At 49.8% G+C, this 23,228-nt stretch overlaps 2 protein-coding genes across 7 annotated transcripts in view; one reads left to right on the top strand and one right to left on the bottom strand.

Moving 5' to 3' along the window:
* The window catches only part of STK31 (serine/threonine kinase 31), a 783,847-nt gene extending 769,528 nt beyond the window's left edge, over positions 1–14,319 (bottom strand). For 2 of the 6 annotated variants that reach the window (XM_063921681.1, XM_063921683.1), the window contains exon 1: positions 13,989–14,319. In XM_063921681.1, coding sequence (XP_063777751.1) covers positions 13,989–14,009 — 21 coding nt within the window. In that variant the 5' untranslated portion in view covers positions 14,010–14,319. The remainder of the gene's footprint in view (positions 1–13,988) is intronic. The other 4 variants (XM_063921687.1, XM_063921686.1, XM_063921684.1 and 1 more) reach the window with 3 other exon arrangements.
* Positions 14,174–23,228, top strand: part of LOC134927356 (syncytin-2-like) — a 92,830-nt gene continuing 83,775 nt past the window's right edge. Inside the window, exon 1 of the mRNA XM_063921689.1 lies at positions 14,174–14,594. The gene's annotated coding sequence lies outside the window, so the exon portion shown is untranslated. The remainder of the gene's footprint in view (positions 14,595–23,228) is intronic.

Genomic DNA, 23,228 nt, shown 5'->3' with positions numbered 1-23,228 from the left:
CGGACTTTTCTCCCGCTTTTTTCAGGAATCTGGCAGGGGTTAATATACATCCATATAGCCCTGGGGGTTATATGTGATGTATTTTAGCCAGCCAAGGTGTTAATATTGCTGCTCAGGGCGCCCCCCCCCCAGCGCCCTGCACCCATCAGTGACCGGAGCGTGTGGTGTGCATGAGGAGCAATGGCGCACAGCTGCAGTGCTGTGCGCTACCTTGGTGAAGACTGATGTCTTCTGCCGCCGATTTTCCGGACTTCTTCTTGCTTCTGGCTCTGTAAGGGGGCCGGCGACGCGGCTCTGGGACCGGACTCCGAGGCTGGGCCTGTGTTCGGTCCCTCTGGAGCTAATGGTGTCCAGTAGCCTAAGAAGCCCAAGCTGGCTGCAAGCAGGCAGGTTCGCTTCTTCTCCCCTTAGTCCCTCGATGCAGTGAGCCTGTTGCCAGCAGGTCTCACTGAAAATAAAAAACCTAAAACTAACTTTTCCTAAGAAGCTCAGGAGAGCCCCCTAGATTGCACCCAGCTCGGTCGGGCACAAAAATCTAACTGAGGCTTGGAGGAGGGCCATAGGGGGAGGAGCCAGTGCACACCAGGTAGTCCTAAAGCTTTTCTTTTGTGCCCAGTCTCCTGCGGAGCCGCTATTCCCCATGGTCCTTACGGAGTTCCCAGCATCCACTAGGACGTCAGAGAAATTTACAGTATTTTAGAGGCATCTATACAGTTAAATAATAGGATTTTAATTATCTACCGGTAAATCCTTTTCTCGTAGTCCATAGAGTATGCTGGGGTCCATATTAGTACCATGGGGTATAGACGGGTCCACCAGTAGCCATTGGCACTTTAAGAGTTTAATAGTGTGGGCTGGCTCCTCCCTCTATGCCCCTCCTACCAGACTCAGTCTAGAAACTGTGCCCGAGGAGACAGACAACTTTGAGAGAAGGAAACACACAGATAGTGGAGAGATTCATACCAGTTCACACAACAGGCAAATCCGGCCAACAGGCCGGAAAACACAGCAACAACTGAAACAGTAAAGAAAGCAGAACTTACCTAGGAACCAGGCAGTACTGAACCAAATAACCACTGAAGGATAAATAAGCGCTGGGCGGGCGCCCAGCATCCTCTACGGACTACGAGAAAAGGATTTACCGGTAGGTAATTAAAATCCTATATTCTCTTATGTCCTATAGGATGCTGGGGTCCACATTAGTACCATGGGGATGTACCAAAGCTCCCAGAACGGGAGGGAGAGCGCAGAGGCTCCTGCAGAACTGCTTGACTAAACTGTAGGTCCTCAGAGGCCAAAGTATCGAACTTGTACAACTTAGCAAACATGTTCGACCCTGACCAAGTAGCTGCTCGGCAAAGCTGTAAAGCCAACACACCCCGGGCAGCCACCCAGGAAGAACCCACCTTACGAGTAGAGTGGGCCTTAACAGATTTTGGACACAGCAATCCTGCCGTAGAATATGCATGCTGGATAGTGAACCTGATCCAGCGAAAAATCGTCTGCTTAGAAGCAGGACACCCAATTTTCTCGGGATCATAAAGGACAAACAGAGTCCGGTTTCCTGTGATGAGCAGTCCTCATCACATAGATCTTCAAAGCCCTCACAACATCCAAGGACTTTGATGCAATTGAGGAGTCAGTAGCCACTGGCACCACAATAGGTTGGTTGATATGAAAAGCCGACACAACCTTAGGAAGGAACTGTTGACGCATCCTGAGCTCCGCTCTATCTTCATGGTAGATTAAAGAGGGGCTTTTACAGGACAAAGCCCCCAATTCCGAGACACGTCACGCAGAAGCCAAGACCAACAAAATGACAGCCTTCTACGTGAGAACAAAGGGAGGCCGGATGTGCAGAACCCCTTTCAAAAAGGTCTGAACTTTAGGGAGGGAAGCCAATTGTTTCTGGAAGAAGAAAGATAAAGCCGAAATCTGGACCTTTGTGGATCCCAACCGCAGGCCCATATCCAATCCTGCTTCCAAGTCGGAACTCCACCGCAGTAAATTTCTTGGATTTACACCAAGACACATACTTTTTCCAAATACGATGGTAATGTTTAGACCAGTGATTTTCAAACTTTTACAATTCGCGGCACACCGATAAGAGTTTAAAATTGCCAAGGCACACCATCAGTGCGCCACGGGAAAAAAAACACATTGGCCTCCACAGTAATTAAACTGACAGGATGCCGCGGTCGGTATACTGACAGCCAACATCACGTTTGTCGGTAAAACATATCTAATCCTTAATAATGCCATACACTTTCCCCCCAGTAATTCCACACATTGCCCCCCCCCAGTAATTCCACCCCATTGCCCCCCCAGTAATTCCACCCCATTGCCCCCCATAATAATTCCACCCACTGCCCCCAATAATAATTGCTGCCACCCACATCCCCCACCCCCCACACAGTGATTCCAAACATTGCTTACATAAATACATTTTTTATTTTAAATATAAAACCTGCATCTGTAACGCTGAGATGACAGCATGGATGGAGGAGCAGCAGTGGCCAGTGGACGGACGTACACTCCAGGCAGGAATGCGACGTGGAATGGCCAGTGGACGGACGGACGTACACTCCAGGCAGGAATGAGACGTGGAGTGGCCAGTGGGCGGGCGGGAGGGCACTCCAGGCAGGTATGAGACGTAGCGTGCGTGACCTATGAGTCACGCACGCGGAAGTGCACATTGCACAGCGCTGTCCGAGCCGGCTATTGATTCCGGCTGGCGGCGGGTCTCTGGCTGGCGGGCGGCAACGGATCTCTCTGGCGGGCAGCGGTGGGGAGCATATCTGGCTGCCGGCGGCACACCTAGAGACCGCTCGCGGCACACTACTGTGCCGCGGCACAGCGGTTGAAAATCGCCGATTTAGACGTTACCCCCTTCCTAGCCTGTATCAGGGTTGGAATAACCGCTCTCAGAATACCCTTCCGAGCTAAGATCTGGCGCTCAACCTCCATGCCGTCAAACGCAGCTGTGGTAAGTCTTGATAAGCGAACGGCCCCTGTTGCAGAAGATCCACCCTAAGAGGAAGAGGCCTTGGATCTTCCAGTAGAAGATCCAGCAGATCCGCGTACCAAGCCCTCCTTGGCCAGTCCGGAGCAATGAGGATCGCCTGAACTCTTGTTCTTTTTACAAGCTTTAGAATTCTTGGAATAAGTGGAAGTGGAATAATAAGATTTTAAACCTACCAGTAAATCTATTTCTCCTAGTCCGTAGAGGATGCTGGACGCCCGTCCCAGTGCGGAAACTCTGCAAGACTTGTATATAGTTGTTGTTTACATAAGGGTTATGTTACAGTTGGAATCGGTCTTGGACCGCTACTGTTGTTTGTTCATACTGATAACTTGTTATGTATGTTCCGGGTTACATGGTATGATTGGTGTGGGCTGGTAGGAATCTTGCCCTCGTATTGTCCATCTCCTCTGGGCACAGTTCTCTAACTGAGGTCTGGAGGAGGGGCATAGAGGAAGGAGCCAGTGCACACCCATAGGAAAAGTTCTTTTAGGTGCCCATGTCTCCTGCGGAGCCCGTCTATACCCCATGGTCCTTACGGAGTCCCCAGCATCCTCTACGGACTAGGAGAAATAGATTTACCGGTAGGTTTAAAATCTTATTTTCTCTTACGTCCTAGAGGATGCTGGGGACTCCGTAAGGACCATTGGGGTTTATACCAAAGCTCCCAATCGGGTGGGAGAGTGCGTATGACTCTGCCGCACCGACTGAGCAAATGCTAGGTCCTCATCAGCCAGGGTATCAAACTTGTAGACTGTAGCAAAAGTGTTTGACCCCGACCAAGTTGCTGCTCGGCAAAGCTGTAATGCCGAGACGCCCCGGGCAGCCGCCCAAGAAGAGCCCACCTTCCTAGTGGAATGGGCCTTAATCGAATGCGGTAACGGCAATCCAGCCGTAGAATGAGCCTGCTGAATCGTGTTACAGATCCAGCGAGCAATAGTCTGCTTCGAAGCAGGCGCGCCAATCTTGTTGGCAGCATACAGGACAAACAGAGCCTCTGTTTTCCTAATTCTAGCCGTCCTGGCTACATAAATCCTCAAGGCCCTGACTACATCCAGGGACCTGGAATCCTCCAAGTCACTCGTAGCCACAGGCACCACAATGGGTTGGTTCAAATGGAATGAAGAAAACACCTTAGGCAAAAATTGAGGGTGTGTCCTCAATTCCGCTCTATCAACATGAAAAATCAAGTAGGGGCTCTTGTGAGACAAGGCCGCCAATTCTGACACTCGCCTTGCAGATGCTAAGGCCAACAACATGACCACCTTCCAGGTAAGAAATTTCAACTCAACATTGTTAAGTGGTTCAAACCAGTGTGATTTTAGGAACTGCAACACCACGTTCAGGTCCCATGGTGCCACTGGAGGCACAAAAGGAGGCTGGATGTGTAGCACTCCCTTTACAAAAGTCTAGACTTCTGGAAGAGAAGCCAATTCCTTCGGAAATAATATCGAGAGGGCCGAAATCTGTACCTTAACAGAGCCTAATTTCAGGCCCATATCCACTCCTATCTGTAGGAAGTGGAGAAAACGACCCAGATGAAAATCTTCCGTAGGGGCGATCTTGGTTTCACACCAAGACACATATTTTCGCCATATACGGTGATAATGTTTTACCATCACCTCCTTTTCTAGCCTTTATTAGAGTAGGGATGACCTCCTCCGGAATCCCCTTCTCAGCTAGGATCCGGCGTTCAACCGCCATGCTGTCAAACGTAACCGCGGTAAGTCTTGGAACACGCAAGGACCCTGCTGCAACAGGTTCTCCCTTAGAGGAAGAGGCCAGGGATCTCCTGTGAGCATCTCCTGAAGATCTGAGTACCAGGCCCTTCGAGGCCAGTCTGGAACAATGAGTATTGTCTGTACTCTTTTTCGCCTTATGATCCTCAACACCTTTGTGATGAGAGGAAGAGGAGGAAACACGTAGACCGATTGGAACACCCATGGCGTTACCAGGGCGTCTACTGCTACTGCCTGAGGGTCCCGGGACCTGGTACAATACCTCCTCCGAAGCTTCTTGTTGAGGCGTGACGCCATCATGTGTATTTGAGGAACTCCCCAAAGACCCGTTATCACTGCAAAGACTTCTTGATGAAGTCCCCACTCTCCTGGAAGGAGATCGTGTCTGCTGAGGAAGTCTGCTTCCCAGTTGTCCACTCCCGGAATGAAGACAGCTGACAGAGCGCTTACGTGATTTTCCGCCCAGCGAAGAATCCTGGTTGCTTCCGCCATCGCGGCTCTGCTTCTTGTCCCGCCTTGGCGGTTCACATGAGCCACTGCTGTGACATTGTCTGATTGAATCAGAACCGGTAGGTTGCGAAAAAGACTCTCCGCTTGTCGAAGGCCGTTGTATATGGCTCTTAGCTCCAACACGTTGATGTGTAGACAGGACTCCTGGTCTGACCACAGTCCCTGAAAATGTCTTCCTTGGGTGACTGCTCCCCATCCTCGGAGGCTCGCGTCCGTGGTTACCAGGATCCAGTCCTGAATTCCGAACCTGTGACCCTCCAGAAGGTGAGCACTTTGCAGCCACCATAGAAGAGACACCCTGGTCCCGGGGGACAGTGTTATTTTCCGATGTAAATGTAGATGGGACCCGGACCATTTGTCCAGAAGGTCCCATTGAAACGTCCTTGCATGGAACCTGCCGAAAGGGATGGCCTCGTAGGCGGCCACCATTTTCCCCAGAACACGAGTGCATTGATGAACAACTGCATTAGCTTTAGCAGGTCTCTGACCATGTTCTGGATGTCCTGGGCTTTTTCCAACGGGAGAAAAACCTTCTTTTGTTCCGTATCCAGTATCATACCTAGGAACGTTAGTCGAGTTGTCGGAATCAACTGTGACTTCGGTAGATTAAGAATCCAACAGTGTTGCTGGAGCACTCTCAGAGAGAGTGTCACATTGCTCAGCAATTGCTCTCTTGATCTCACCTTTATCAGATCGTCCAAGTATGGGATAATTGTGACTCCATGCTTGCGCAGGACCACCATCATTTCCGCCATTATCTTGGTGAAAATCCTTGGGGCCGTGGAAAGCCCAAACGGCAACGTCTGAAATTGGTAATGACAATCCCGTACAGCGAATCTCAGGTACTCCTGATGGGAAGGATATATGGGGACATGAAGGTAAGCATCCTTTATGTCCAGTGACACCATAAACTCCCCCTCCTCCATGCTGGCTATTATCGCCCTGAGCGATTCCATCTTGAATTTTAATCTTTTCATGTACAGGTTTAGGGATTTTAGATTCAAAATAGGTCTGACCGAACCATCCGGTTTCGGGACCACAAAGAGGGTTGAATAGTACCCTCTTCCCTGTTGGTTCAAGAGAACCCTGATAATTACTTGCTGTTGACACAGCGTTTGAATTGCAGCTAACACTACATCCCGGTCTGGGGTAGAAGCTGGTAAGGCAGACTTGAAAAATCGGCGTGGGGGCACCTCTTCGAAATCCAGTTTGTAGCCTTGGGAAACTATTTCCAATGCCCAAGGATTCAGGTCTGAGCTGACCCAGACCTGGCTGAATAGTCGAAGACGAGCCCCCACCGGTGCGGACTCCCGCAGGGGAGCCCCAGCGTCATGCAGTGGGTTTTGTAGAAGCCGGGGAGGACTTCTGTTCCTGGGCACCAGCCGAAGCAGGTGTTCTTTTCCCTCTACCCTTACTTCTGGCAAGGAAGGAGGATCCCCAACCTCTTCTGGACTTTTGTGACCGAAAGGACTGCATCTGATATGTTGGAGTTTTCTTCTGCTGTTGGGGAATAAAAGGTAAAAAGTTAGATTTACCTGCGGTAGCTGTGGAAACCAGGTCCGCCAGCCCATCCCCAAACAACACCTCTCCCCTATAGGGTAGAACCTCCATATGCTTTTTCGAATCCGCATCACCCGTCCACTGGCGGGTCCATAAGGATCTTCTCGCTGAAATAGCCATGGCATTGGCTCTGGCAGCCAGTAATCCAATGTCCCTTTGAGCGTCTCTGATATGGGCTAGAATTAACAAAACAGTATCTCTATCCATGGTATCAAGGTCAGCCGACAGGTTATCTGTCCAGGCTGAAATTTCACTACATACCCATGCCGACGCAATTGTCGGTCTTAGCAAAGCTCCAGTATGTGAATAAATAGACTTTAAAGTAGTCTCTTGCCTGCGATCCGCAGGATCCTTGAGGGCCGCTGTGTCTGGAGACGGTAGCGCCACTTTCTTTGACAGGCGCGTTAAAGCCTTGTCCACAGTGGGAGAGGATTCCCAACGTACCCTGTCCTGTGTAGTGAAGGGGTATGCCATATTAATTCTTTTGGGAATCTGCGGTCTCTTATCCGGAGTCTCCCAAGCTTTTTCAAAAAACTCATTAAGTTCATGAGATGGGGGAAAGTTTATTATCTGTTTCTTTCCCTTAAACATGTGTACCCTCGTGTCAGGAACAGAGGGTTCATCAGCAATATGCAACACATCTCTTATTGCTATAATCATACACTGAATGCTCTTTGTCACCTTAGGGTGCAATTTAGCTTCATCATAGTCGACACTGGAATCAGAGTCCATGTCAGTAGTTGTGTCCACAATTTTTGCCAAGGGACGCTTTTGAGACCCCGACGGGCCCTGTGAGTCGGTCCAATCCGAGGATTGACCCCCTGAAGCCTCCCCGAACTCAGCCTTATCTAGCCTCTTATGTAAAGATGTCACACTTGCATTCAACATATGCCACATGTCCATCCATTCCTGAGTCGGCACTACCGACGGGGACACACCACTCATCTGCTCTACCTCCTCCTTGGAGAAGCCTTCCGCTTCAGACATGTCGACACGCACGTACCGACCCCCCCCACACACACAGGGATATACCTATAAGGGGACAAAACCCCAACCAGGCCCTTAGGAGAGACAGAGAGAGAGTTGCCAGCACACACCCAGCGCCCAAATGACACTGGAAAAACCAGATAGCGCTTTTATATTATATATATACATATCCAATTTCCCACTCACTGCGCGCCAATGTGCCCCCCCTTTCTTTTTTCCAACCTCTGAAGCGTTCAGCAGGGGAGAGTCCGGGGAGCCAGCGTTTCTCATGCAGCTCTGTGGAGAAAATGGCGCTGGTTAGTGCTGAGGGATCAAGCTCCACCCCCCCAGCGGCGGGCTTCGGTCCCTCTTCAATTTTCACAAAAATGGCGGGGGATCATCTATTTGCTGCCTCCGCAGCCTAATAGCACCTTATTGCCCAAAAACGAGGTTTATTGCTGCCCAGGGCGCCCCCCCCCTGTGCCCTGCACCCATCAGTGCTGTCTGTGTGTTGTGTATGGGAGCAATGGCGCGCAGCCTACCGCTGCGCGCCTTACCTCATGAAGATCTGAAGTCTTCTGCCGCCTGAGATGTCTTCTTGTTTCTCATACTCACCCGGCTTCTATCTTCCGGCATCTGTGAGGAGGACGGTGGCGCGGCTCCGGGACGAACCTCAGGGTGAGACCTGTGTTCCGACTCCCTCTGGAGCTAATGGTGTCCAGTAGCCTAAGAAGCAGAGCCTATCAGTTAAGTAGGGCTGCTTCTCTCCGCTCAGTCCCACGATGCAGGGAGCCTGTTGCCAACAGGACTCCCTGAAAATAAAAAACCTAACAAAATTATTTTTCCACAGAAAACTCAGGAGAGCTCTCTGCAGTGTACCCTTCTCCTCTGGGCACAGAATCTAACTGAGGTCTGGAGGAGGGGTATAGAGGGAGGAGCCAGTGCACACTCATAGGAAAAGTTCTTTTAGGTGCCCATGTCTCATGCGAAGCCCGTCTATACCCCATGGTCCTTACGGAGTCCCCAGCATCCTCTAGGACGTAAGAGAAATATAAACTGACTTGAACACCCACGGTGTTACCAGGGCATCCACTGCCACTGCTTGTGGGTTTCTCGACCTGGAACAGTACCTCTGAAGCTTCTTGTTGAGGCGGGAGGCCATCATGTCTATTTGAGGTACGCCCCAAAAGACTTGTCACTTCTGCGAACACCTCCGGGTGTAGTCCCCACTCTCCTGGATGGAGATCGTGCCTGCTGAGGAAGTCCGCTTCCCAGTTGTCCACGTCCGGAATGAAGATTGCTGACAGCGCCACCGCGTGCCTTTCTGCCCAGAGGAGGATTTTTGTCACCTCTGACATTGCAGCTCTGCTCTACGTTCCGCCCTGTCGTTAATGTAGGCCACTGTCGTTACATTGTCCGACTGCACCTGAATGGCCTGAGCTTGCAGAAGGTGCGCTGCTTGATGAAGCCCATTGCACACAGCCAGTAGCTCCAGAATGTTTATTGGAAGAAGGGATTCCTGACTTGAACACCTTCCTTGGAAGGTTTCCCCTTGGTTGACTGCCCCCCAACCTCTGAGACTTGCATCCGTGGTTAGAAGGATCCAGTTCTGAACCCCGAACCTGCGGCCCTCCAGAAGGTGAGGCAGTTGCAGCCACCAGAGGAGTGAAATCATTTCTTTCGGCGACAGACGTATCCTCTGGTGCATGTGTAGGTGAGATCCCAACCACTGGTCTAGTAGACCCCCTGTCTGCGGAGAACCATCATCTCTGCCATCACCTTGGTAAAGACCCTTGGTGCCGTGGAGAGACCGTATGGCAGTGCTTGAAACTGATAGCAATCGTCTAACAGTGCAAACCTGAGATAAGCCTGATGCGGCGACCAAATGGGAATGTGGAGGTACGCATCCTTGATATCCAGAGACACCAGAAACTCCCCCCTCCTCCAGACCTGAGAACACCGCCCTCAGAGACTCCATTTTGAATTTGAACTCCCTTAGATAAGGGTTTAACGATTTCAAGTTCAAAATTGGCCTGTCCGAACCATCCGGCTTTGGTACCACGAAAAGGTTTGAATAGTAACCCTTGTTTTGCTAATTATTATTATTATTATCAGTTATTTATATAGCGCACACATATTCCACAGCGCTTTACAGAGGTAGAACTGGAACAATGACCTCTGACTTTTCCAATTTTTGGATGGCTTCCTGTAGGATAGCTCTGTCTGTCAGTAAAGCTGGCAAGCCTGATTTGAAGAATCGGTGAGGCGGGAAATTTTGAAACTCCAGTCTGTACCCCTGAGACACAATACCCTGTACCCAGGGATCCAGGCCGGACGACACCCAGACGTGGCTGAAACGTCCGAGTCTTGCTCCCACCTGACCGACCTCCAGGCTGTGCGGTCCACCGTCATGCTGAGGATTTTGAGGTACCAGAAGCAGGCTTCTGGTCCTGGGTACCTGCAGGTGCAGGTTTTTGGGATTTTGCACGACCTCCTCTGAAGAAGGTGGTAGAAGGCTTGGACTTCTTTGTCTTAGCGGCCCGAAAGGACTGCAAAGCAGATGAAGAGAAGGGTTTCTTTGTAGAGGGCGGAGCTGAGGGAAGAAAAGTGGACTTACCCGCGGTTGCCGTGGAAATCCACGCATCTAGCGCTTCCCCAAATAGAGCCTGACCTGTGTAGGGTACGTTCTCCACACTCCTTCTGGATTCCGCATCGGCAGACCATTGGCGTAGCCAGAGTCCCTTGCGAGCTGAGACAGACATGGAAGATATTCTTGCATTCAGCGTACCCAGATCCTTCATAGATTCCACCATGAACCCCGCAGAATCCTGTATGTTACGTAAAAACAGTTCAATATCACTTATATCCGGTGTATCTAAGCCCTCTAGTACAGTGCCTGACCACTTTACTATAGCTTTAGAAATCCATTCACAGGCAATAGTAGGCCTCAATGCCACCCCTGAAGCAGTGTATAAGATTTGAGCGTAGTGTCAATCTTACGTTCAGCCCGTTCTTTTAATGCAGTAGAACCCGGGACCGGTAAAACCACCTTTTTTTGACAGCCTGCAGACAGACGCGTCAACTACGGTAGGGGTCTCCCAACTTTTCCTATCCTCTTCAGGGAAGGGAAAAGCAACTAGAATCCTTTTGGGAATCTGGAATTTTTTCTCCGAGTCCTCCCAGGATTGAACAAATATAGCGTTTAATTATTTGGACGCAGGGAAGGTTAGCGAGGCTTTCTTATTGTCTGTGAAGTACTCCTCCTCCTCAACCTGCACAGGTGGTGTCTCACTAATGTGTAACACATCTCTAATGGATTCAATCATCAACAGCACACCCTTTGCAAGGGATGCCGCCCCCCTTAGCACATCCCCATCACCGTCCGCCGTGTCGGAGTCGGTATCCGTGTCATCCTGCATAATCTGGGCAAGTGCACGTTTCTGAGGGTACACGCTAGGGGTTTTTGAAGGGATAGGAATGGAACCTGACCACCCTGCCATCTGCTTTAAAACCTGAGTTTCAGTTTCAGTATGGGCTACCCTGGTAGAGATCTCAGAGATCAGTCCCTTAATAGAAGCTAGCTATTCCGGCTCAGTAACAGGAATCTGAGACAAAACATTACGTTCCTGGGTACAGAAAATGGACTCTTCTGGATAAGAAGCGTCCTCTGCAGCACAAGACACAGAATCCCTGGACATGGTTATGTGAGAAGCATACACATACACTGGAAAATGTCAGACACAGTTTCCCCCCAATACCTTCAGAGAAGCACAGAGTTTGGAGCCAGCACACGCACAGCGCTTCCCTAGGTAGAGACAATATCACCACTACCTAGCGCTGACTGTGTACCTTAATAACTACACAGTAATTACACAGCCTCCCCCCCTTCTACATCCCCCTGGAACCACACAGGATAGCTGGAATTGCATGGAGGGACAGCTCTCCCTGTCAGCGTCACTGTAGAGGATCTGCAGGCAAGAAATTGGCGCTGGTGAGCTGCTGGGTCCGCTCTGAGAAGCTCCGCTCCTTGATCATAGCGCTGCTTCCCGCACTTTCCTTCTTTATACTGGCCTGAGGAATGGTGCTGGCGGTGTTACCGAGGTCCCTGACAGCGAGTGACCAGTGAGCATCCAAAGCGAGTCCATACCTCACTCCCACCCTGTTGCCGCCATCTTCACACCGACACCCCGCTCGTCAGGAGGGCCGGTGACTCACTCACCACCGAAGTCTTCTGGCTCTGTAAGGGGGTGGCGGCATGCTGCGGGAGTGAGCGGTCGCCTGGGGCGGCTAACGATCAGCACCCTCAGGACCTTAGTGTCCTGGCAGCGGAGATAGTGGCTCAGACCCCGCAGGGCGGACACTACCCCCCCCCCCCCCCCTTCAAGTCCCACGAAGCAGGGAGGATGTTGCCAGCAGTCTCCCTGTGCCTAACTTACTCTTAGATAAATATTTAAAAAAACTAAAGAAGCTCTAGGAGCTCCCCTAGCTGTGACCGGCTCCTCCGGGCACATTTTCTAAACTGAGTCTGGTAGGAGGGGCATAGAGGAAAGAGTCAGCCCACACTATTAAACTCTTAAAGTGCCAATGGCTCCTAGTGGACCCATCTATACCCCATGGTACTAATGTGGACCCCAGCATCCTCTAGGACGTAAGAGAAAGAAAGGTGATACAGTACCTGCAGTCCAGGGAACCACGCACTTCCATCACCCAGTTCTATCCAGTATGAATTCACCTTTTTCTATGTATTTATTATGATTGCCTTTCAGTGAAAGACATAAGAAAATGACACTAACCCAAGTAGTTAAAACTTGTGAAAAGTGATGCAAATGGCAATGGAATTGTATATAAGCAAATTCATAAATCCAGCACCTGAGCAATTTAATTAAATTGTACAGTAAGAAGGGGAGGTATTTGATATGCTGGCTGTCGGGATCCCTGCGCTCACCATACTGACGCCGGCATCCCGACAGTTGCCATACCGACAACTATTCTCCCTCTTGGGGTGTCCACGACACCCCTGGAGGGAGAATAAAGCGTGCCACCGTGCCTGCAGCGTGGCGAGCCCGCAAGGAGCTCTATTGCGCTCACCTCGCTGCCTGCATGCTGGGCGCCGGGATCCCGGCGCAGGTATGCTGGGCGCCGGGATCCCAAGCTCCAGCATAACATACTACACCCGTAAGAAGTATACGAGTCCTCCCACCACTAAGGGAAGTGCACCCTCCCGCCGTCCAGCTGTGGTCCCGTGAAACGTCCGTCCACACACATCACCACCGTCCTGAGAGTTGCACCCTCCCATCGCTCACGAGTCCTTACCCTCCCATCGCCCACGGGTCCAGGAGGCCGCGCCCTCCCATCGCCCACGGGTCCAGGAGGCCGAGCCCTCCCATCGCCCACGGGTCCAGGAGGCCGAGCCCTCCCATCGCCCACGGGTCCAGGAGGCCGCGCCCTCCCATCGCCCACGGGTCCAGGAGGCCGCGCCCTCCCATCGCCCACGGGTCCAGGAGGCCGCGCCCTCCCATCGCCCACGGGTCCAGGAGGCCACACCCTCCCATCCCCCACGGGTCCAGGAGGCCGCACCCTCCCATCGCCCACGGGTCCAGGAGGCCGCACCCTCCCATCGCCCACGGGTCCAGGAGGCCGCACCCTCCCATCGCCCACGGGTCCAGGAGGCCGCACCCTCCCATCGCCCACGGGTCCAGGAGGCCGCACCCTCCCATCGCCAAAGGGTCCAGGAGGCCGCACCCTCCCATCGCCAAAGGGTCCAGGAGGCCACTCTCCCATCCCCCACAGGGCCAACATGAGCCCTTCCATCTCTGTTCCTGGACTTCCATTTTAATTTAAAACGGTCATTGCTTGTGTTTAACTAAATCACCGGGGAAGCTGTTTCAACAAAGGTGACGGCAATCGCAAATTCAGAGGTAAATCCATGAGCAGAGCATGTTGTTGTACCTTACGGAAGGGGTCATGTTGGAGGGTCTGGGTGATGGGAGGGTGCAGCTCCCTGGATCTGCATCACACGCTCTCCACCGAGTAACCGAACCTCGATCCCCTCTGTCACGCTTAAGGTGTTACCACTGACAACCACCAGTGACAGCTGGGACCCAGTCCCGATCATAGCCGCCGCCGCCCAGTGAGTGACATCAGCGCCTATAACGCGGGTGATATGACACGGTTATCGGCGGAGTACTCACACACAAATCCGGCCGCTGCATGAGAACGTTCTTCCAGCTCCGGAGACCGGTTCCCGCTCTGTCAATCACTCTAGTCCCTCAGCTCTCACCGGTACGCCGTCGGATGACCTTACACACACACATACACATACAAAGCGTGACTGGAGGACTCCGCCCACGCGTGCTCCCCGCTAGATAGTGAGACAGCCGCCTTGTGTTCCGCCACGAGATGGCGCTGTAGAGGCTGCTCCCAGTCAGGTCTCTGCTCTAGATCCTGCCCAGTCTCGGCCATTACATTAGAGGGTGCGGGGAAGGGATGCTAAAATATGGGCCAGTGAGTGAGCATGGCGTATGGGGCTGATGACAGAAGGGCACCGGCCTGGAGATAGAGGAGGGCGATGATTGCACTGGGAGGGGGAACAATAAGGCCGCTCATTACACAAGTGTTCCTCCCCCCCCCCCAAAACCCCCCACGACAGGAGTAATGGCAACATCAGACAAAACAAAAAATGTAGGAGAACAAAATGTAATCTGGCTGCAGAAGGCAAAATGGCGCTGAGCTGCAATGTTGAGGGCAAAATCTATGTGATGCACCTAACACATGATGGAGAAATACCTAGAGATAAGGTAGGTATAAATGAGTGAATACTGGAATTTTCCGTAGATAACGGTCAAAATACAAGTAAGGCTATATCGTCAAAAGTCTATTATTAAAATAGGATAATGCAGGAGGGATAGTCTACAGCAGAGGTTCTCAAACTCGGTCCTCGGGGGCCCACACAGTGCATGTTTTGCAGGTCTCACAGAATCGCAAGTGAAATAATTAGCTCCACCTGCGGACTGAATACACCTGTGCACCTGCTGGGTTACCTGCAAAACATGCACTGTGTGGGCTCCCAAGGACCGAGTTTGAGAACCTCTGGTCTACAGGTAGGCCAGAGGCTCTGGCAGACTGGCGTTGGGATCAAAAGGCTGTGACATCCCAGAAGAGGGGAGAGTGGTGGGGGGAATCAGACCCACTACAGTGGTGCCAAGACATTGGAGTTCGTCCAGGAATGGTTCATATGCATAGGCAAACGCAGGGGGGGTTTCCGGTTGGCCAGAAACCCCCCTCTTGGAAAGTGGCTCACATTATAACAAACAATAGCAATGGTATATAACACAATTACTAGAGCTGTCACCATATTATGCGGCTTAAGGGACACCGCGGATCTGCTGCACATGCCCAGTGGTAGCAGCTTCTTCTAACAAGTTTGCTGTGTGAATGGATCCGAGTCATTAATCAATGCACAGGACTAGATAGTAGCTACCAGGAAGAAGAGACAGGAGCTTTACCATGAGGTGGGAGAATGTGTATTAATTATGCTATGTTTAACCTTTTCCTGACCACTTTGATACTGCCTATACTATATACCATCTTTAGTGTTTAATATTAATACTGTATTCCATACAGAATCCAATGTATAAAAAGACAAATGTTTACATTAGTGTCTAGGGTTGGTGTTAGGTTCTTCGACTGCTCCCCCAGAATTCCGCGTTTGCTCCAACGTTATGCAGAGTGGGAGATTGTGGACTGGCGTTTGGAACCCCCCTCTTGAAATCCTGCGTTTGCCACTGGTATGGGGCAAGCAAAAACCAGTCAGTGGGACATATGGGAAAGCCGAGAGTGAGTGGGGATGGCCAGCGGAGAGCAGGAGATCAATGACTGGATTGGAGTGGAAGAGTTAGTAATGGTATGAAATTATTGGCAGGGGAAGCATGGATGGTATGAAACAGGATTGTCATCCCTGCTCTATTACTCACCGGGACATTCAGAGGTGGAGATGCAGCTAGGGCTAGGCTCCATGCCCCATCACAAAGAGGGGGAGGAGGGGAGACCCATCAGGGGTTTTTGTAGCCTCGATGGTGGAGAACCATTGATGGTAAAACCGTCATTGGTGGTTAACCATTGATGGTTGTTACCCGTCTAGGGTTGATGGTCATCCCTACAGAGTGGTGATGGTACACATCGGAATTTGATCTGACAGACTGCTCGGCACACATCCCCCCCCCCCCCTCTCTACTAGTGGGGGGGAATGCTCTCTTCACACAGTGGTGAAGTGAGCGACCTGACTAGGGGCCTAATTCAGACCTGGTCACAGCAGCAAATTTGTTAGCTAATGGGCAAAACCATGTGCACTGCAGGGGGGTCAGATATAACATTTGCAGAGGGAGTTAGATTTGGGTGGGTTATATTGTTTCTGTGGAGGGTTATTACTGGCTGCTTTATTTTCACATTGTAATTTAGATTTCAGTTTGAACACACGCCACCCAACTCTATCTCTCTCTGCACATGTTATAACTGCCCCCTCTACAGTGCACATGGTGTTGCCCATTAGCGAACAAATTTGCTGCTGCGATCAGATCTGAATTAGGCCCTAGATTGTGCCTGCATACAGGCACAATCCAGAACCGGCAATAGCGATACGTGGTGCATCGCATCACTATCGCTGTGGGCCATACACACGTAAAAATCCGTGCTTAATTTCTAAGCATCTAGTCAGATTGCTTAGAAATTAAACACGGATCTCTCCGTGTGTACCCCCCTTTACCCTTATGCTGGCCATACACCTTGAGATATGACACCATCGGACAAACTGATTCATTATCTGACATTACCATACTGTACATTGACAGATAATTGGTCTATCTGATGGGGAGTTTTCAGACATGCTGAGAAATTTCTCATGTACAACAGATTAGTAACTGGTCCTAGTTGATGATCTTTCAGAGGCAGTTTGGTGTATCATTGCTTCTACCTTTTTGTCCAATCAAGTGGTGTGTCTATGCACAGAGGCCCCTGCATTGGCTGCACACAACCATGGATGTGCTGTGCGCCATTGATATCAGAAAGCCATCGGATCGCCACCATCGATGGTCATCCGTCAAATACTGATACTAAAATACTAAATATATTGAAACAGATCATGGATATGGCTTTCAGTGTGTATAGTATACTGTATTTCTCATACGTTCTAGAGGATGCTGGGGACTCCGTAAGGACCATGGGGTATAGACAGGATCCGCAGGAGACATGGGCACACTATAAGACTTTGAATGGGTGTGAACTGGCTCCTCCCTCTATACCCCTCCTCCAGACCTCAGTTAGACTTTGTGCCCAGGAGTGACTGGACACACACTAGGGGAGCTCTACTGAGTTTCTCTAAAAGACTTTATGTTAGGTTTTTTATTTTCAGGGAGACCGGCTGGCTACAGGCTCTCTTCATCATGGGACTGAGGGGAGAGAAGTCAGACCTACTTCTTCTTAGTTAAAGGCTCTGCTTCTTAGGCTACTGGACACCATTAGCTCCAGAGGGTTCGATCACTTGGTGCGCCTAGCTGCTTGTTCCCAGAGCCGTGCCGTCACCCCCCTCACAGAAGCCAGAAGAAAGAAGTCGGGTGAGTTTTGAAAGAAAAGAAGACTTCAGTGACGGCAGAAGACTTCAGTGACGGAGGTACAGCGCAGCGGTCGCGCTGTGCTCCATGCTCCCACACACAAACGGCACTCTCAGGGTGCAGGGCGCTGGGGGGGGAGCGCCCTGGGCAGCAAGTTACTGAAAGTTTTACTGCTGGCATAAGTACATATTCGGTGCCTGGGCACCGTTTACGATAACCCCGCCAGATAACGCACCGGTCACGCTGCGCGCCATTGCTCCCACACGCCAACGGTTTTTACAAGGGTGCAGGGCGCTAGGGGGGAGTGCCCTGGGCAGCAATATATATATATACCTCTTTGAGGGTGACAACACATCTATACAGTATGTAGACACTGTATAGGGACCCCCGATAGCATAAATAAAGCTATATTATTAGCGGGCTGAAGCGCGCCGAAAAGAGGCGGGGCTTAGCCTTCACTACAGGTTACAGCGCCATTTTCTACATGTCCCCGCCAAAAGCAATGGAAACAGTGCAGACGTGGGGGGGCACAATGTTTAGTGCTATATAGAGAACAATATAGCACTATTTTAGAGAAATGGGCATGTAATCTGTGTGTTATGAATATATATATATATATCTGTGTTCCCTGTCAGATACCCACTATAGCTTTATGACAAGAAGAAGGTGTTATCCTAGAGATGTGCGCAAAAGGTGCTGCTCTAACGTATAAATTGCCCCTAAAGGGTGTCACCACACCCAACAGAACATACACAACAATTTAACGGAAAAAAATACTCGTATGAGCGCTCACTAATAAGAAAATAGATTATACATTCCTTATGTATCCACAGTAGTAGTCCTTAATCTCCGTCTTCTATATGTGGTTATTATTGAGGGTTTATTCGACTCCAGTCCAATGTATGAAAAAAGAACAAATGTGTGGAAATGTCTTTAAATCTGTTTCATAACATATAGCCCACTGGACCCCCGAAGGAAAGTTCAGAAGATCTGCGGCTCGTACCCGAACTCACAATAGAGTATTTAATACTGTGCACTTAGCAGTTTCTTTATCCCACGATCTTGTGTAACCTCTACCGGAAAACTCCTATCTCACAGTGATGTGACCCAAAATATATATGTAACAATATCAGACCACATGGGACCTCCACTAGAAGTTGTGTAGAAGAGATGCGTACCCAACTCACTTGAGAGAGGGAGGATGACAAGCCTCAAAAGGTTTCTTTGGTTTAGTCAAATAATGGCTCCATAAACATCTCCTTATCTTCTCTCAATCCTGGAGTTTCTCAGTTCCCGTGGGTTATATGGAAATTTATAGGGCGTACCCCAACTCACAGTGTGGAATTCCACTAAACGTGTATAATGGTTTCTTTACGATAAAACCCAGTGTAACCTCCACCGAAATGTATATGGTGGATGCGTACCCAACTCACTTCTAGAGAAGGAAATGCCCCACCCAATAAAGGTTTCTTTTATCTTGTTTATAAATGGTGCGTACCCTACTCACACGAACAAATAGAAATCTCCCTCCTATCTGGGTTTCTTTCATCCGTGATGTCTTTATGGAATAATTCACAAAGAGTGCAGCATCCAGTAAAGAAAACCAATAATAAAAAAATCTTTTCCAAGGAAACCAGTCCACAAGGATTAAAAACAAGTCTTTTTATATTCTTCTTAAAATTGAGTTACATACACCCCATAGTTGGAGTAGAAGTACATGTATTTAATACATACATCATAATGATAAAGAGGAAAAATTATCTAAAAAACTCGGGTTCCACAAAAGGGAAAAATTGACCACCATACACCGCAAGAGGGGAAGTCCGGACCCCCAAAAACGTGAATAGTAGAAACAATACCTTCAGGTCCCCGAGGTAATCAAAAGATGTTCCAAGTCACAATACCAGTATCTGTCGACGCGTTTCGGCTCTTATTGGAGCCTTTGTCAAAGCCATTATTTGGCTGGAGCCATTATTTGACTAAACCAAAGAAACCTTTTGAGGCTTGTCATCCTCCCTCTCTCAAGTGAGTTGGGTACGCATCTCTTCTACACAACTTCTAGTGGAGGTCCCATGTGGTCTGATATTGTTACATATATATTTTGGGTCACATCACTGTGAGATAGGAGTTTTCCGGTAGAAGTTACACAAGATCGTGGGATAAAGAAACTGCTACGTGCACAGTATTAAATACTCTATTGTGAGTTGGGGTACGAGCCGCAGATCTTCTGAACTTTCCTTCGGGGGTCCAGTGGGCTATATGTTATGAAACAGATTTAAAGACATTTCCACACATTTGTTCTTTTTTCATACATTGGACTGGAGTCGAATAAACCCTCAATCATAACCACATATAGAAGACGGAGATTAAGGACTACTACTGTGGATACATAAGGAATGTATAATCTATTTTCTTATTAGTGAGCGCGCATACGACCAGTATAGCTTTAGTCGACATGTGTCGACAGTAGTGAGTGCTCTGTCACTTATGGGGATCACTGTCTGCATCGCAGATGCCTGTTGGTACTTGATTCTGTAGATGCAGTGTCAGCAGGTCGGTAGTTGTATACTTGTCAAAAGTAAACACTGTAGGGGAGACACAGTAGTATGTGGGTGACTCTGTTGGCACCAACTGTTTCTACTGGGTGTAAATTAACATGCGGTAACTACCTTATACCTGTATATATGTTTATATGTATATGTATGGTACGGTTCCATGGGCCTGTAGCTCGAGCACAGACATGGTAGTATATGTGGGGGAGTGTTATTGAACTTATTTATGTATACTTCCCTCGGTCCCCTCGGAGTTGCAAGACTGTTATTTTGCCTGGTTACCTCTCCCTGCTGTCGACGAATACTAGGTATTCTGTCGACCATAATGTTTCCTGGTAGATCCACAACTGGGGCATTCAGTACATGGTTATACACATTCAGAACACATTAATGTCACTAGGGACCCGAAGGCTCCGGACAATCCTCTTATATGTATGTTTTATATATATATATATATATATATATATATATATATATATATATATATATATATAATGTGTGTAATTGTGTATTACATTATGTATATTCATATTATGATTTAAAATGAATGCTGAAGTAATAGTATTCCTTCTCATGTGCTGGTCGCTCTGTTGATAAAGCTCTAGGTCGGCCGTGACGAGTTGGTCTCAGATCCTCTCCAGGAGTCCGAATGTTTATTCTTTTCCCGCTGCGGATAGAATACTGCGAAAGTCAACTCCTGGTCAACACGGGGCCCTGTCACAAAGGATCGTAAACAGGAAGCTAAGTGATACTTTATTTCTATGCTTTGGGCTTATTTGCATTACATGCACATAAGGGAGTGCTTATATTCGGAAAGGCATCCGATAGAATTACCCTAAAGAGAGTGGGGATGTTCCTTATGTTGGTTCTTCTCTATAACATTGCGGCAGGCTGCCGTACGTATACAAGAGGTGTGGCCGGGGGAATGCTGAGGCTGACTCCAAGAGATACTGGAGTTTTTCCCTGGGACGGTGTACCGCTGTTTGGGGATGCCTCAGTTCAGTCAATCTCGGCTGATACTGCTGGTAAATCTAACTTTGTGAGTTAGTCTCCTTCACAACGGTTGGTGACGCATTCTTTTGTGGGATGCAGTCGTTTTAACCGGTTCGATACCGTTCTTTTTTCCTTTTCTGTGCAGACAGTGGAAGGTGAAAAGGTAAGAGTTCTGCAGCCTTGTTAGGTTCGCAGAAGCGTAGTGTTCACTCTAGGCTGTTTTAGCAGGGCGCCGCGCCCTGCCCGTTTTTTAACAGGCAAAACCCGCCCTGCCCCTTTTGCGGCGCCCTGCTAGAACAGCCGCCCGCTCCCTGCCCTCCCGGCGTGTATAGATGCCGTGCGCATGTGCGCGGCATCCATTCACGCATTGGGAGAGGGCTGGGGGAAGCCCAGCACCGACGGAGGTGCTGGGCACGCCCCCAATAGTGACGTCGGCGGCCACAGACGCTCTCTATAGTAGCGTCTGTGGGCCGCACCGCCCCCTAAAATGACGGAGGTGTGGCCACGCCCCCTAATTTGCGTGACCGCGCCCCCATTTCAGGCGCCCCCCTGAGTCCGGCGCCCTGCCCCTTTTCACTCCTAGAGTGAACACTAGAAGCGGATGTCGTTTTCTGTTTCTACCACATCCACCACATGTCGCTGAGTCTATCTGGCTGGAGCCCACTCCGGTGGGAACTCGTCTACTACTTTTCAGTCAGTCCGGGAATAGACTAGGACCTGTGAGTTAATTATAGAATCCAAAGGGGGACATTCTGGTGTTACAGATGTTTCCTTTCACTGATTTTTCTAATAGATCTTGCCGTTTCCCCTCTGGAAGGGGAGGTAGTACGCGACGCCATGCCAGAGGTGCATCAGGTTCAGGACATTCTCCTACTGTCCCTGTTTTTAAAAAAAAAAAACTAGAGGTTTAAATGCGTTGTTCTCTGCATTCAGATTACCTGGGTGGATATCCAGGATTGTCTTTGCCATTTCATCCTGGTGTCCATGCATGCAGATCTCCGAGACTGGGGAGCAGTCTTTGCAAGGGAAGTATTTCCAGAGGAAAAGGTCGAGCTGGGAAGCTTGTCTGCAATAAGCTTTCTTGAATTAAGAGCTATTTTCAGTGAACATATGCTTCGTGATCTGCCCGTGTTTATTCTGTCGGACGACTTGACAGCAGTGGTGGAAGTAAGCCGCTAGGGCAGAACAAGGAGCAGAGCGCCAATGGCAGATGACGAAAAAGTTTTCCGCTAGGTGGAAAGACTGGTAAACGCTATTTCTCTATCGTCCTAAGTGGATGCTGGGGTTCCTGAAAGGACCATGGGGATAGCGGCTCCGCAGGAGACAGGGCACAAAAAAGTAAAGCTTTACTAGGTCAGGTGGTGTGCACTGGCTCCTCCCCCTATGACCCTCCTCCAGACTCCAGTTAGATTTTGTGCCCGAACGAGAAGGGTGCAATCTAGGTGGCTCTCCTAAAGAGCTGCTTAGAGAAAGTTTAGTTTAGGTTTTTTTCTTTACAGTGAGTCCTGCTGGCAACAGGATCACTGCAACGTGGGACTTAGGGGGAAAGTAGTAAACTCACCTGCATGCAGAGTGGATTTGCTGCTTGGCTACTGGACACCATTAGCTCCAGAGGGATCGAACACAGGCCCAGCCGTGGAGTCCGGTCCCGGAGCCGCGCCGCCGACCCCCTTGCAGATGCTGAAGCGTGAAGAGGTCCGGAAACCGGCGGCTGAAGACTCCTCAGTCTTCATAAGGTAGCGCACAGCACTGCAGCTGTGCGCCATTTTCCTCTCAGCACACTTCACTGGGCAGTCACTGAGGGTGCAGAGCGCTGGGGGGGGGCGCTCTGAGAGGCAAATATAAACCTTATACAAGGCTAAAAATACCTCACATATAGCCCATAGGGGCTATATGGAGATATTTAACCCCTGCCTGACTGGAAAAATAGCGGGAGAAGAACCCGCCGAAAAAGGGGCGGGGCCTATCTCCTCAGCACACGGCGCCATTTTCTGTCACAGCTCCGCTGGTCAGAACGGCTCCCAGGTCTCTCCCCTGCACTGCACTACAGAAACAGGGTAAAACAGAGAGGGGGGGCACATTAATGGCTATATATATATATATTAAAGCAGCTATAAGGGAGCACTTAATATAAGGATATCCCTTGTATATATAGCGCTTTGTGGTGTGTGCTGGCAGACTCTCCCTCTGTCTCCCCAAAAGGGCTAGTGGGTCCTGTCTTCATTAGAGCATTCCCTGTGAGTTTGCGGTGTGTGTCGGTACGTGGTGTCGACATGTATGA

The sequence above is a fragment of the Pseudophryne corroboree genome, chromosome 5 (assembly GCF_028390025.1).
Source record: "Pseudophryne corroboree isolate aPseCor3 chromosome 5, aPseCor3.hap2, whole genome shotgun sequence".
Taxonomy (NCBI): Eukaryota; Metazoa; Chordata; class Amphibia; order Anura; family Myobatrachidae; genus Pseudophryne; species Pseudophryne corroboree.
This window is presented reverse-complemented; position numbering and strand designations above follow the sequence as displayed.